This window comes from Hippichthys cyanospilos, chromosome 8 (genome assembly GCF_059441005.1).
Source record: "Hippichthys cyanospilos isolate Australia breed blue-spotted pipefish chromosome 8, RoL_Hcya_1.0, whole genome shotgun sequence".
In the NCBI taxonomy this organism is placed as follows: domain Eukaryota; kingdom Metazoa; phylum Chordata; class Actinopteri; order Syngnathiformes; family Syngnathidae; genus Hippichthys; species Hippichthys cyanospilos.
Window position 1 is genome coordinate 4,362,575 of NC_142376.1, and position 15,507 is coordinate 4,378,081.

Here is a 15,507-nt window from a genome sequence, read left to right on the forward strand (position 1 = left end):
TACCGGCGCAGTTTATAGTCTTCATCTCTTAAATGAATGCCTAAAATATATAAAAGTCAATAAGAAAATGGCGTACCTGTGGCAACAATGATTCCCGGTACTGACTTTTTGCTAGTGATGGGTCCGGACGTGTAGGGATTCTCTGACATCTCCAAATGAAGATGCAGCGAACAAAAAGGCTGTCAACACAAGAAAAAAAAAGATTAATAATAATATCACATCTTAAGCGGATGTTGTTATGAATCATTTTTTTCCCCGATCAATGAGAAGCGGCCATGCCTTGAAAACACTAAAGAAAAGTGCTCTCGTTTGCAGGGATGAAACAAAAGACTCTTTTGTTGTCTCACATAAAAAAGAAAAAAACTATCAGAAAATGGGGGGGGGGGGGGGGCATTTAAATGTCCTTTTTTTTTTTTTTTTTGAAAAGCAAACAAGCGTGTAATTAAAGTCTCCCAGGATGCGACGCTAAGAAACGGAAGATCATTTCAACTCCTTATGCAACATATTGGAAAACATCCAAAAGGTCATTGAGGTCAAGTCAGTCGGTGAAGGGGAGCGGGGGAGGGGTCATAGGTCAGGATCGGGGTCATCGCTGCAACAAAGCGAAATATAAAATATAGCCCAAAGCGAGATACGGTACAGCGCATACTTGATGATGAGTACCATATATTTCACTGGGAATTTCACTGGGACAACATTTCTATGATATATTTCGGAATTTCCAGTTGTCTTTTTTTCTGATGAAAATAAATAAAAATACGTACATTATACCGATGAAAGAAATTGGATCGGTTGGGCGCAGAATCGGTAAAATCCCTCAAATATCGACAAGCTCAAAAAGGCACTAGTAAACAATTAAGCATCGTTAGCATTCAAAAATGGTACGCCGTTGTTAGCTCGTTAAGAAAAATGCTAACGTTATGAGACTAATGGGCGCTAACTAAGCTAATGACGCTAAACGTTCAACTGAAAAAGGAATCCCATTTTTTTTTAACTGTTGTGCATACAGAAAAAAAACATGTAATCAATATATTGGGTTCTCAATGTGAGATATAATTACATAAAATGTAACATTGCTGTTGTCAAATACTGTTATGTTGTTATAATGTTAGTACAAAACCACTTTTTTGTATAAAAAGGGTTTTGTTTTACACAATACAACCTAGAAATGTGGGTCAAATTGTCCAATGTGGGGCGATCCGATGTTAGGACCAAATTGGGTTATTTTTGTCACTGGAGTCACAATTTCTGTTTTTGTTGGAAAACATGCCAATTTTGGAAGGTTTTGTTTGTTTTTGCATGGTTTTGTACAAAGAAAATTGAGATGTATTATGAATCGACCCAGAATGTGGGTGAAATTGACACAAGTAGTGCGTTGCTTGACCCAAATTGGGTTGTTATTGACCCAATAATCCCAATTTTTTTTTTGTCTGAAAATAACCTCATGTTTTGTTTTGGGGGAGTTTTGTCTAAAAATAAAATGTGTTGTTATACACAAAACAAAAGGATTGGCCAAATTGACCCAAGTTTGTTCGATTTCGAGGTTTTTTTTTTTTTTTTTTTTTACCCAGGAATTTTAAGAGTGTACACACTTAAAACTACTGAACCGAAACTTTACCCAACCTTTGTTTTTGCACCTAAACTACCCATTTTTGTTGGGTAGTATAAAGCAAGCCAGGAAGTTGGGTTAAAGCAGTGTTTCTCAACTATATTTTGCCAGGCCCCCCCTAGAAAAGAGAAAACTTTTTGCGCCCCCCCCCCCCCCCCCAGTCTATGCACTGACTATAAATAAGATTATTATTGCTGAAAATTGCGTTTACACGGGTTACAGCTTAGTCTAAAATGGAAAAAAAAGAAGCAAGTGCACCAAAGTGCCTGAAACTAAAAGAAAATGAAAATTATTACTTTATTGCAATTACATTCCACGTGACAAAAATAAAGCCTTTTTCCTGGGATCATCCACGCCCCCCCTGGCATCACCTCGCACCCCCCCAGGGGGGCCAGTTTGAAAAGCACTGGGTTAAAGTAACCCAAATCGCAGGTCATTACAATTGTTGACCTAAATTTGCCATTTGGGTCAAAAAATGAACCTACTCACTTGCTTGGGTCAATCTGACCCAACTTTTGCTTTTGTATCAAAACAACTGTTGTTGTGTATGACACTTAAAACCGCCCAGTCAAAAAAAATTAATACGGCAGGTGAATACAACAAAGATAATCCAGAAAACAAAAACTAAAACATACGGTATATTTTAAATAGTGAGATAACATATTGGATATCTCTCCCGCCAACACATCCACGTAATATAATTCACCGTAATCTAACATTCATTAGCCCGGCACGACTACATTTGTTGAATTGAAGTCACGCAGGTTAATGGAAAGTCTGCCCCTTCCAAGCTACACCTAATGACACGGCGTGACTTACACGGATAATAAAACCATTCCACCGCCCGAGCCTCCCCGTTGGTCATTTAGGAAGGCCGGCAACGGAGAAGCCAAAGCGCCCGCCGCGGCCGGCCTTGTGCAAATTTGAACCGTAAATCAAAGAGCTTCCAAAAGAGGCCGATGAGGTGGGAACGTGCCGGGCATGATACGCGTCGCCAACGTAGTTTGCGGGCTCACCGTCACGCAGTGGATGTTGTTGCCGGCAACGTCGGCGCTGGGCGCCGGAAGCAGGGCCCAGGTTTGCCCTTTGTTGTAGGTGATGAAAGTCTTGACGCGCTGGTCCACTAGCTTGTTGGCCAGATACATGCCGTTTATGCCCTCCACCTGGACCGTAATACAATATCGTCTTTACTGTACGTTCAAAAGTCAAATTCAAAAAGCAGGCATGGTTTTTTAGGTTAAAGCTATATTTTATTAAAGGTACTGTATTACAAGGCGCACCGGATTATAAGGCGCACCCCCAATTAATGACACTTTCAAACTTTTTCCATATATAAGGCGCACCGCATTAAAAGGCGCAACAGTAGAAGCAGTCAAACTTTATGAGTAAATTATAAACCAGCTTTCTGACAACTCTGACATTCACCCCCAAAATGAATAAACAACTGTCTTATGTTTTATTTTATTAGGATTTCTGTGACAGTTTATCTTTTAACAGCAAGGTATGACATGTAGTGCAACATTTATATCAGGGAACTTTTCCTCCAGTGCAATCACAATATAATAACACTCAAAGCACCGTATTTTCCGCACTATAAGACACACCGGATTATAAGGCGCACCCTCAATTAATGACATATTTTAAAACGTTCCATATATAAGGCGCACCCTCAATTAATGACATGTTTTAAAACGTTTCCATATATAACGTGTACAGGATTATAAGGCGCACCCTCAATTAACGACATATTTTAAAACGTTTCCATATATAAGGCGCACCAGATTATAAGGCGCACCCTCAATTAATGACATATTTTAAACCGTTTCCAGATATAACGTGTACCGGATTATAAGGCGCACCCTCAATTAATGACATATTTTCAAACGTTTCCATATATAAGGCGCACCGCATTATAAGGCGCACCCTCCATTAATGACATATTTTAAAACTTTTTGAATCATAACATTATAATACTCAACGTAATAACAATAATAACTCAAATAACGTGTCAAAATTCGGCTAACTAATCTAACCTAATCTATGATCTAATTCATTCCACATTAGACGAAGGAACACATGAGCATCATCTTGGTCCCAATACTGACAAAAAGGTAAAAGTGCTGTTGCTGCCTTGATTCACTTAGAAATTTCGCCATCTTTCCGCCAGACTCATTTGCCGGGACAGCGGGTGGTTCAGGAAACTGGACATTCGGTGTAGCTTGTCTGTTTTTTTGCCTCTCTCTCTCTCTCTCTCGGGATGTGTGGTCTTCAGGAGTTTGAACAAATTGCTTGTGTTGCTGCGGCTGCGTAAAAATTTGTCACACTTGGCACCTTGCCTTAACGTTATCGAGTGGTGTAAAATAACAATCGCCTTCACTCCACCTTTTTTTTGTTCGTCTGCCGCAATTGTGTCGACTTTCTCGGAGACCAAGCGCAATTAAGAAATATTAAAATAGAAGAAAATAGAAAAATAAGCGGGAAAAGTCACTACCTTGTAAAAATCGACCAGCAGGTTACCAGTAGGTCCCCTGGTGGTTCTGAGATTTTCCAAGGAGAGAGTGAAGAAAATGCCGGGGGAGTCGGAGATGTACAGGCTGTAAGTGTGGTTCTGGTTCCACTCCTGGACTGCGGCAAACACCTGCTTCTCATCCGTGCTGATGATATGCATGTCCTGTACGAGAGCGGTGGGACACACACTAGCATTAGATGCTTTAGGGCGCTAAAATTCCAAAGCTAGCGATACATTTGAGCTCATGAAGGGATTGAAATCTTTTTAGTGGGAATTGTTCACTTTACTTGTGCACAAACGTCGCAAACAATACACATTGCATTTTTTCCCCATAATTTTGTAAATGCTCTTAAAGGAGAAATAATTCAAGTTATTTGGGAATATTTTTCAACCACTCAAATTGTTCAGTAGCATAAGTTCTAGCCATACATATGTAGATTACATTTATTAAAATTGAAAAATGGTATGGTCAGTCTTTGTGATGTGATGATGACACTTTAAGACCATTAACTGGGCTCTACTGCCACCTACTGTCTTGAGGTGAAACACAAGTCAAGAAAGAATTTTCTGTTTGCTGACATAGTTTGATTGCCGCTCAACGGGATGTTGCAAAAATCGCAGGAGAATCAACGTCATAAATCCTATTAAAATGCATCACTAATATTGTAATTATAATAGTTTTATATTGTCCAAAATTTGGACGATTAACTTCGTACACAAAATCTCGTACGTCCAGCCGCAACCAAATAGAAATGTCAGACTTGTTGCATTTTGAAATTTTACATGTTTTATTCATCTGCTGGAAGTTTCAGCTACTGCGTTTTTTACCATTAATTCCTTTATGATATCATAAAAAAAAAAATCAAGGGAATTTCCATAATTTGTAACATATTGCTTCAAGGGTTAAGTATGTTGGTAGTTAGGTACTAAAGCGCCTAAAGTATCAGATCAAGTTGTTCAATGGAGAGAAAAAAAGTGTCCTGTAGATTCAAAAAGCCTTTTTTTGACTACATTTCAATCAATCAATCAAATTTTATTTATATAGCCCTAAATCACCGAAGTCTCAAAGGGCTTCACAGAATGAAGTTTATTAGTTTATTAGTTTATTAGTTCCTTAATTAGCTGCTATTAACAAACAGAAACAATTGCATCAAAAAATTATCATAAAAAATTAAATATTATATATATTTAATTATATATAATAATAATATATAATTATTAATAAAATAATAATATAAATATATTATATATATATATATATATATATATATATATATATATATATATATATATATATATATATATATATATATATATATATATATATATATATATATATATATAAATTATAAAATATATAAAATATATATATATATAAAATTATAAATAAAAAATTGCATCAATGAGGCGGCCATGTTGGCAGGGGCGACTTTCTTAAGAAAAGCAATGCAAAAAAGTATGTAGAGCACATTTTTAGTGTGAACATTAGCTTAGCATCGCTTTTAGCATGGGGCAGCAAAGTCAGCTTCAAAGAATTTCAAGTTTCTTAATTTAATGTTGATTTTTAGTACATTTTGTGCTGTATTGAGGCACTTTTGTCTTAAAAAAAACATTTTTACTGTATTGGGTGTTTTGTGCTATTAAAAAAGTAATTGAAAAAGAGCTTTAGCAAAGGGCTTATGCTAAACTTTTGTGAAAAAAAATAAAACGAACAGTAGATTAGCACAGGCTTTTCTCTTTTTTTTAAACCAACAAAAAGATAAAGATTTTGACATGTAACACTTTCTCATGACCAAATTTGTGGCACATAAACAACATACACAATGATTAGCCCTCTACTACACAAAAAGGAGAATTTATTTGATTTAATCAAAATATTCCATGGGAGAAATGGTATTTCATTTGAGACTATAAGTCTGTTTACTTTTGGTCAAGGTTAGTAAAAAAAAAATATCCAACTGTTGTGGTATGTAATTGAAATCCTATTTTAAAGAGACTGAAAGCGCTGGAGCTGGCAAAACATCCCTTAAAAGCTTGAATATAGCACCTTGAATGCATGAGTTTGTGCCTTTTGAATATTGTTAGTTCAAAATGCAGCTTCAAATCACTCTCTCATAATGGCGCTATTTGTAGAAAAATAATATGCAGTCAATCCTTTTGTTAATACGGCACGAACGGAAAATAAACATTTTTGATTTTGTTGCAAAACTTCAGCTCTGTCTATTTATCTGACCTTGTAAAATACATGTAGCAAATTTGTATATTTACATACCTTGGGCAGACAATATTTGGGGAGTTGCATGAGTTTGAAAGGTTCTCTCATGTAGGACACAAAGTAGCTGGCTCGTCCCGACTTGGTTACCTAGGGAATCAAAACGTCACTTATCAAAACATATGCAGCCTGTTTGATTGGCAGTAGCAAGTCATTTTTTTGTTTTAAATCAAAAATGATCTCGGTTGCAGCAACATAATGTGGCGGAAATGTACATTTTTAATGGCTTGTATCCACACATCTAGTGTGAAATTAACTTTTGTGGATTATTTTGACCGTTTTGGGTCATTTTCTTCATTATCGTAGTATATTAGCCAAGAGATGGTAATCCTGGTAGTGTTACTTTGACACCTCACCATCTGGGTGAAATTTCAGCTCCCTAGTGTCTTCCTTTAATGTTTTCCCTTTAAGGTAAAATATTGTTGAAGGGTTTGGACAAGACCTCGGACGACAAAGCAGACTCGCTGAAAAGAGCAATTCAAATTTGAATCGGTGAGCGTGCAACTCAAATTTAAAGATAACGAAAAAAAAACAAAAGCCAACAAACGATTTTAAAACTTTTTTAAGATGTAAATACAATTTTTATGTTTTTGCCTGGGGTTTTATGCACTTTAGCTAATTACCATAGGTTTCGATTACGAATGATCCCAACCCCGGAACGGATGAATTTTGTGTAGTTGGAGTCCATATATATATATATATATATATATATATATATATATATATATATATATATATATATATATATATATATATGTGTGTGTGTGTGTGTGTGTCTATATTTTTTAATATATATATATATATATATATATATATATATATATATATATATATATATATATATATATATATATATATATATATATAGTTATATATATGTGTGTGTTTGTGTTTGTGGATCCATTGACCTATTCATGTGAACCAGGTCAAAATGGCCGTTTGAATGTTAAAGGTTGCCGACCCCTGTTCAGGGTTGACCGAATGTGCCCATTTTTCTCGTCTATTGACCGAGAGTGCGGCAGAGCCACCCGAGAAGAATCACTGTTAATACTTCGCCCACAGGAAGCCACGCAGCGGTAAGCGAGGACGCTTCGGCGGCTCTCGTCGAGAAAAGTTGGCAAACCCCGTCGGCGAGGCGCAACCGGGGTTCAGAAAACGCGCCTTTGAGGGAGCCTTGCAAGTTTGACAGCTGGAGTGGCGGAAGAGACGGGAGAACTCGCCGGGACGCCTAAATAAGACGCAGACGCTTTCAAAGTGTCAATAACAACTGGGGCGAGCGTAGCGTCGCTAAACTTTTGACAGCGACGCTATTCACGCCTTCGCTGGCTAACCTGACATAACATGAACACAACTTCTTTCTTTCTACGGCGAGAGAATTTTCAGGCGAAACAAGGCCGCCGAGCGGAACGCGTCTCCTGAAGGAGGTGCACTGTATTTATTCGCCAATTTCTGACGGCCTCTCAAAACGGCGGCGAAACGCAAGCACAACAGAAACGCTGGTCATTATCTCAATTAGGCGCCAGCTAAGAGGCGCTGGAAATGATGTTGACTTTATCTCCAAGCGTGTCTGGAGGACCTTAATGCACTGGCACTTTCCCATCCACTTAGAGGCCCCGGCCGACGCCAGGCCGCTTGCTTATTTTCCAATCAACTAGAAGGATGGTGTTTGTCCCCCTACACACTACATTAGGGCTCTAATGGAATAATCTATCGAAAATCAATGAGTTGCCTTTTCCGAGGCGGCGTTTTTGAGGATGTTGCGCTCCAGCGTTCCTTCCCGTCCCGCGGGAGCGCGGAGGTGTTGAAGACTGCTTATTTCGTTGTAGCCCCAATCGATAACCTCATTACTCTTTGTCAAGTTAAATCCAACTGCCCCCCGCCCCCGCCCCCCCCCCCCCCCCCCACCCCCCCCCCCCCCCCCCCCCCCCCCCGTTCTCATCCCACCCCCCGGCAATGAAAGTCACCGGAAAGTCGGCGGCGGGCGACCGCCGTCCGGCGTCGCCTTGGAAATCTCATCTCGGCTAAACGCGATTTTATTGAATGAGCGTTTGGGAAACTGTGTTTTATTTATTCCGTCGGGTCTTCCGACGCGGACGTTCCCATCCGGTCGGCCATTGAAGTGAAACTGGGTCACCGCTAGTACGGGCGTCGTTTGTGCAACGCGGTTTCAAATTAAAAGATTACATCTGCGGCCGATAAATAAATGAAAATATAATAGACGCAATTATTTTGAACTGTTGCGAAAAGTAAACGCCTCGTAATGGGTGGTAAATGCCAAATGTTGGAGCCCGAAACAGACTCGCTAAAAAGAGCAATTTAACAGTTTATTTAACCAATGGAGCCAGATAACGTGTGAATCAAATGCCAATTTAACGGATAAAAAACAGTCAACAAACGATCGGCATTCTGTTATAGAAAAGTTACCAGGTGTCTTACAATGTGTATGACATTTCATAAACATAAAAATGTGTTATTGTGTGTGTGTGTGTGTGTGTGGGGGGGGGGGGGGGGGGGGGGGGGGGGGGGCAACATAACAGATTGTTGTGAGTTATACTTGGGAAAAATTCATTTTCATGCTGACTAAAATTGACATGCTGATTTTTTTTCCCTAGCACTTATTATTTAATGGTATGCATGTATATTATGTATAAGCAAGACTTATTATACTATTTTGATACCAATTTTTAATACCGCATTTTCCGCACTATAAGGCGCACCGGATTATAAGGCGCACCCTCAATTAATGACATATTTTAAAACGTTTTCCATATATAAGACGCACCGGATTATAAGGCGCACCCTCAATTAATGACATATTTTAAAACATTTACAATCACAATATAGTATTACTCAAAGTAATAATGATAACCCAAATAATAACTCGAAACTCTCAATAGCATAATAACTCAATATCAATATGGGCAACCTTGTTCAACTGTAAACACACAAAAGAAATAAGTAAAGTTTACTTTATCACTTCATTCCCCATCTTCGAATCTCAATATTGATCCATATATAAGGCGCACCGGATTATAAGGCGCACCCCCAATTAATGACATATTTTAAAACGTTTTCCATATATAAGGCGCACCGGATTATAAAGAGCACCCTCAATTAATGACATATTTTAAAACATTTTCAATCACAATATAGTAATACTAAGTAATAATAATAACTCAAATAATAACTCTAAACTCTCAATAGCATAACTCAATGTCAATATGACCAATTTTGTTCAAATGTAAATACACAAAAGAAATAAGTAAAGCTTACTTTATCACTTCATTCCCCATATATAAGGCGCACATGATTATAAGGCGCACCATCAACTTTTTAAAAATATTAAGGCTTTTAGCTGCGCCTTATAGTGCAGAAAGTACGGTATATACCATTTTTACGTTTTTACTGGGGCTTTACACGCATTAGCTAATTAACAAGGTTTGGATTGCCCGCCATACGGCGAATTCGCGTTCCCAATCGCGGCACGGATTAATGTCGTAAACTGGGGGCCCACTGTATTTTGAAACAAATCTCCAAATTCGCTTTCCAGGGTCTTCATAGTGTGCTGTATCATAATAGCTACGCTAAATATGGGTGTCTGTCTTCAAAATATGCAAAATCATTGCGCCCGATTCTAGTTTTGCTCTGTTTGAAGTTGAGCATGACATGCGCGATTGAACGCATCAAGGCTGCAAACCAGAGACGGGCTCAGCGGCGGGTGGAAATCAATGAGAGCGGAGGTCATCTGGAAAATTTAATTCTAATAATGGCCGTGATGGCTGCCGTCTAATTGGAGTCAAACGTTAAGTGAATGGCATTAAGGACACGGCACGCTTTATTCACAGCTCATTTTCTACCTTCAATGTCAGTTTGGAAACACTTTTTTGCGAACACGTGCCGCCTTGACGAGGTGTTGAAACATCATCAAAACAGGGGAACAGGTGTGTTTGAGGAAACTATGATGTGGCTTTTGATGGAAAAGCACGAATTGGATAGTGAGAAAAGAAGGGGGTGGGCGAAGATGACCTCGGAGTGAAATGAAAAGGACAAAGTCATTTCTGGGCACGCAAACCTGAGTGAAAACGTATTCGTCCTGCACCACCAAGGAATTGGTGTCCACGTGTCCAGGGAAAAGGTACTGCCTGTTGGCCTCCGTGCACCGCTGGGCTCGGCACTTCACGTATTGAGCACCTGGGAAGAACCGAATCAAAGGAAATCAATCAGGAGTAAATTGCAAACGTTTAGCCCGAAGTCGCGCTTGTATGCGCCGGAGATAGCATGCAAAAAAGTGCTTGTAGTTGATCGAATCTTTAAAAGGCGATTGTACGCTTGAAGGGAAACGTTCAAACTCCGTCCTCGGAGACTCTGTTTTGCAGGCTTTTGATGTTTCTGTCTTCCAACGCGCGTGATTCAAATGACCAGCTGATGCTGCTGATCGTTGGAATCGGCTGTGAGGTTCAGACACTGGGCAGCGCGGTGTGCTAGTGGGGAGCATATCTGCCTCACAGCTCAGAGAATCGTGTTTGGGATATCAGCTACATATATAAATATAGTATATAAATATATATCAGTTCATAATTCCTTGCTTTTGGAATTAATTATTTGGAACCACAGAAGCATGTTTTTCAAAATCTGTACTTTTCAATACTGTGGCAGAAATTGAAGTTTGCTTTTCAAACTAAGAGTAAAATAACTGGAACATGAAGCTAAATTGTTAGACTCGGAGCGACTCTTGCAAAAACACTTGTAAGCCTTTCTTTTATGAAATGTTATGCTAGGCGCCCTATGTTTGGGTTAATTATGGAAATAGACCCCATAATTGAGACTTCCCCAAATGATGGCGTGTCCCGTCTTGTGTGGAAAATACACACAATACAAAAGTAGTTTGCATTTCTAGATTATTTAGTGTGGTGCAGTGCAGTCCCTCTACACACTGTAAAATAAAAAACAATTAAAGAAACGCTGATTTTATGGTAAAATATCAGCAACCAGAAAAAAACGTAAAAAAAAGCGTAAAAATAGTAAGTGTTTTCAAGTGATTGTCTCTTAAAGCTGTGTAAGTATACTTAAAACTGTATATTTTAACATTAAAAAAAATAACAGCAATATAAATGAAATTTGAACAACCGTTTGTTACTAGCGTTTATACAGATTACAGGTTAGTCTAAAACTGAAAAAAATTTAGCAAATGCATCTAAGTGCCTGAAATATATGCATATATTTAACTTTGGGCAGCATGGTGGATGACATGTCTGCCTCACAGTTCAGTGACACCGGGTTCGATTCTAGCTCACCCCCGGCCTTCCTGCGTGGAGTTTGTTTGTTTACCCCGTGCCTGCGTGGGTCTTCTCCAGGCACTCCGGCTTCCTCCCACATTCCAAAAACATTAGGTGCGAATGGTTATCTGTGATCCAAAGTTTCTCCTGCCTACTGCAAAAAGACGGCTGGGATGGGCACCAGCAAGCCAGCTACCCAAGTGAGAATAAGCGCCTAAGGAAAATGGATGGACGGATGCATGAATATTTAACTGTGCAAAATGTAAAAATATCATAATCTAGATCCTATGAGTCTAAAAGAAAAAAAATCACAATCATCGAGCTAACAAAGCAAGACAAGAAAAGAAACAAAAAAAATGCATCCTTTGCTTAATGAAGCTCCTTAAAAACAAAATGTGAAAAAAAACAAAGTGCTGCGATGACTTCCTGGTTGCACTTTGAGTCTGGCGACGGATGTTAATTAAAAGCCGTGTACAGTCAACAGCGCGGCGCCGACTCACACAATAAACACCGAAACCACACGTGGATTTTGAGCGCCGATGAAGACAAAAGTCGCCATTGCGCCGGCCGCGCGTTCCGGCGGCTTTCAAAGTCCGACGCGGGGGACGCGTTAAGTAGAAGAAACATCCATCAACGCCCTAAAACTCTCTTTCCCCCCCCGCACTTTTTGTCAGCTGGACCTATTCCGCTTTACGGCACTTCAGGGAGAGCGACTGGATAAAAGGCGAGTGGCGGTGGTGGGGAGGGGGTCGGGGGGGGGGCGGACTCACGGCCTTTGGCGACCCGCGTCTCCATGTGGACCACGTCCGACTCTCTGTCCAGCCCCATTACGGCCCTGGCAGGAAGGAAGAGAAAGATGGAGCATCTTGTAATTGCGCAATCTCCAAGCTATAACAGCATGTTTTTCAACCACTTAAATGAGCGCCTATTACATGCCAAAGCAGGAGACAAACAAGGCGAGAGGGAATAAACAACGCACAATGTTCCACTTTCGAATGACGGCAACAAAAACATACGCACTTTCGCTATTACGACTTCAGGTCATGCCTTATACATGAATACGGGGGTTCTGGAAAGGCTACGGCCAGGGGGGTACTTGAAGGAACTCCAGGGGGTTCTTCAGATTTGAAATAAAACAAACAAAATCCGATAAAAGTAATTATTGAATTAATGAAATGTGTCGGGAAAATATGCGGTCAGAAAACTAATTTTATGTTCAGTAGGGTTTTCAATTTGATTATTTTGAAAAGACAGATTTTCCACCGTACTGGAATGGTTGGACCAAACTTGTCCCGTGCCACCGCTCGTTACCTGTCGTTTTAATGATTTATTTTTATGAACAGATCTCTGCTATGATCCCAAAAGAGGACACTTTAAGTTGAATATTTTTCTGTGGACAAATATTTCTTTATAATTATTTCTTTTTGAGAACAGGTCTGACACTTTATTTTGATTATTTTTTGTGAACAAATATTTATTAATAATCAAATTATTGATTTGTTTCTGTCAACAGTTCTCTACTGTAATCCCAAAACAGGACGCTTTATGTTTAATATTTTGCTGTGGACAAATTTTTATTTTGAATTATTTCTTTTGATAACAGATCCAACACTTTATGTAGATTATTTTTCGTGAACAAATATTTATTAATAATTAAACTGATGCTTTATTTTTGTGAACAGATCTCTACCGTAATCCCAAAACAGGACGCTTTATGTTTAATATTTTTCTGTAGACAAATATTTACTTTGAATTATTTCTTTTGATAACAGGTCCAACACTTTATGTAGATTATTTTTCGTGGACAAGTATTTATTAATAATGAGTTATTTTTTTATTATATCTCTTCAATGATCCAAAAGAGGACACTTTGTGTTATTTATTATTTTTTTGGTGGAGCAAGACAAATGAAGTTGGAAGGATTCTAATATTTAATAAATGAAACACGTTTTAACTTTTTTTTTTGTTTTTTTTTTTTACCCAAAAATGCTTTGCACTGGTTATGGGGTACTTGGCTGAAAACATATTTCACATCACTGAAAACCAACAACTGTATTTTATGAAGTTTACACATAAAACTCATTGTTTTCTTTTATTTCTTAGTATGACCCTCAAAACAACCGCGTGCGCGTGTCTGATCGTACCAGTAGAATCGACCCGGCATGACGTTATCGTGCACCAGCTGCCACCTCTTCCCAAAATCCATGGAACTGTACAACTGCAACATAATCGTCAAGGTAATCGGGTCATTCCAGAATTGTTGACATCATCAGTTTTCCAAAAGAATGCTGTGTCCTTTCTTCTATTATTCAGATTTTATAACATCGTTAGCTTTACTTGATATCTCTCTCTACAACTCGCAACTCTGTTAAGATTTACCGTCAATTTTGTACTATAAGCCGTTATTTCTTTCTCACGTTTGCAATGTGGCTTATCGGCGGTTTTTTTACTCGCCACCATTTTACCACTTTACTCCATTAGTAAAGTCATCAGACGTGGTACTGTTGTGTTGGTGCAGTATTCTAACAATCTGAATGTGTTGGTGTTATGTTGAAAATATATTGTTGCTGCTTTTGGTTATACCTATGCAGGTTATGCTCAGTTTGTGTTGAAATCATGATGTTGCTGTAACCAGGCAGTTTGAATATTTTTTTTTCAATACAAACAAAACAAAATGTAAAAACTGGCATGTGTGATGTTACAAATTAAGGTTTACAGCCAAACCGGCTTATACAAAACAAAATTCCGTTTCCTATTAAATTTTTGTTGGTGTGGCTTATAGTTCAAGAAAATATGGTAATACGACTAAGACAATGTTTTTTTTTTTTCTAACATAAGTAAACTTGTCCTCTTGGTCAACAGTAACCGCTACTAGCTAAACAGTTAGCTAGCTAAACCGTTTCTACTCCTCAGACAAAGCTAACATTATCGTAATCAGAATAATATCATGTTTTTTCTTCATTTATTTCCACAAGTAAATTCAGCAGAACCAGCTAGCTAAGTGATTTCTACTCCTGAGAGAGAGCAAACATTAGCATAGATTCGCAACCCTGTTACGCATACTGTATAATCAGAATAAGATAGGCAGTAACAGCTAGCTAAACATTTTCTACTCCTGATAGAAAGCTAATATTAGCACAAATTTGCAACCGTGTTAAAATGTCCTCCAATTCTGGAGCAATCAAGGTAATCCAAGCAATTTCGCTAGCTATCGCTTGAACTTTGAAAACGCACCTTGCTGTCGTGGCTGTAGGCCAGAATCCAGTTCTCTTGCGCCGGATGGAAGAGAAGGCTGAGGACGTTGAAGCTGATGGGATGCTTCTCGAAGCTCGCCCCCTCGTCCGAGCTGATCAGAACGGCGCTCTCCACCTCCGGGTCGCTCAGCATCATTATCTGAAGGACAGAAGAATTGCAGGTCCAACTACAGTATGTTGTTAGCTTAATAGCATGTATGCTATCAGAGGAGCTAGGCCCTTCAGGTCATATCTTAATTGCATAGGCAATTAAGTGCTAAAGTAATGATAACTTTAGAAAATAAATCCTGAAATAATCGATTAATTTAAGTACTGAAATAATCGATTGCATTCAGGTATTCAAGTACTAAAGTCATCAATTACCTAGCAAATTCCCTAAAATATTTATTGTATAGGGTGACTAATATGGATTACTTTGACTAAAGATGTATAAAATTGATTGCTTAGGTATTGAAATAATCAATTACATTAAGCAATTAAGTAATAAAATAATAAGTACTAAAGTAATTGATTAATTGAAGTACTTTTGGCATTCACGTACTAAAGTAATCAATTATTTTAGTATTCATTACCTACCAAAGTATGTA

General features: G+C 38.5%; 1 protein-coding gene across 1 annotated transcript in view; it reads right to left on the bottom strand.

The window, feature by feature from the left end:
• sorcs3b (sortilin related VPS10 domain containing receptor 3b) overlaps positions 1-15,507 on the bottom strand; it is a 72,249-nt gene that overhangs the window by 26,538 nt on the left and 30,204 nt on the right. Inside the window, exons 4-11 of the mRNA XM_088421647.1 lie at positions 14,901-15,059; positions 13,811-13,884; positions 12,437-12,501; positions 10,463-10,581; positions 6,391-6,480; positions 4,101-4,280; positions 2,626-2,772; positions 77-179 (exon numbers count right to left, since the gene is read on the bottom strand). Coding sequence (XP_088277773.1) covers positions 77-179; positions 2,626-2,772; positions 4,101-4,280; positions 6,391-6,480; positions 10,463-10,581; positions 12,437-12,501; positions 13,811-13,884; positions 14,901-15,059 — 937 coding nt within the window. The remainder of the gene's footprint in view (positions 1-76; positions 180-2,625; positions 2,773-4,100; positions 4,281-6,390; positions 6,481-10,462; positions 10,582-12,436; positions 12,502-13,810; positions 13,885-14,900; positions 15,060-15,507) is intronic.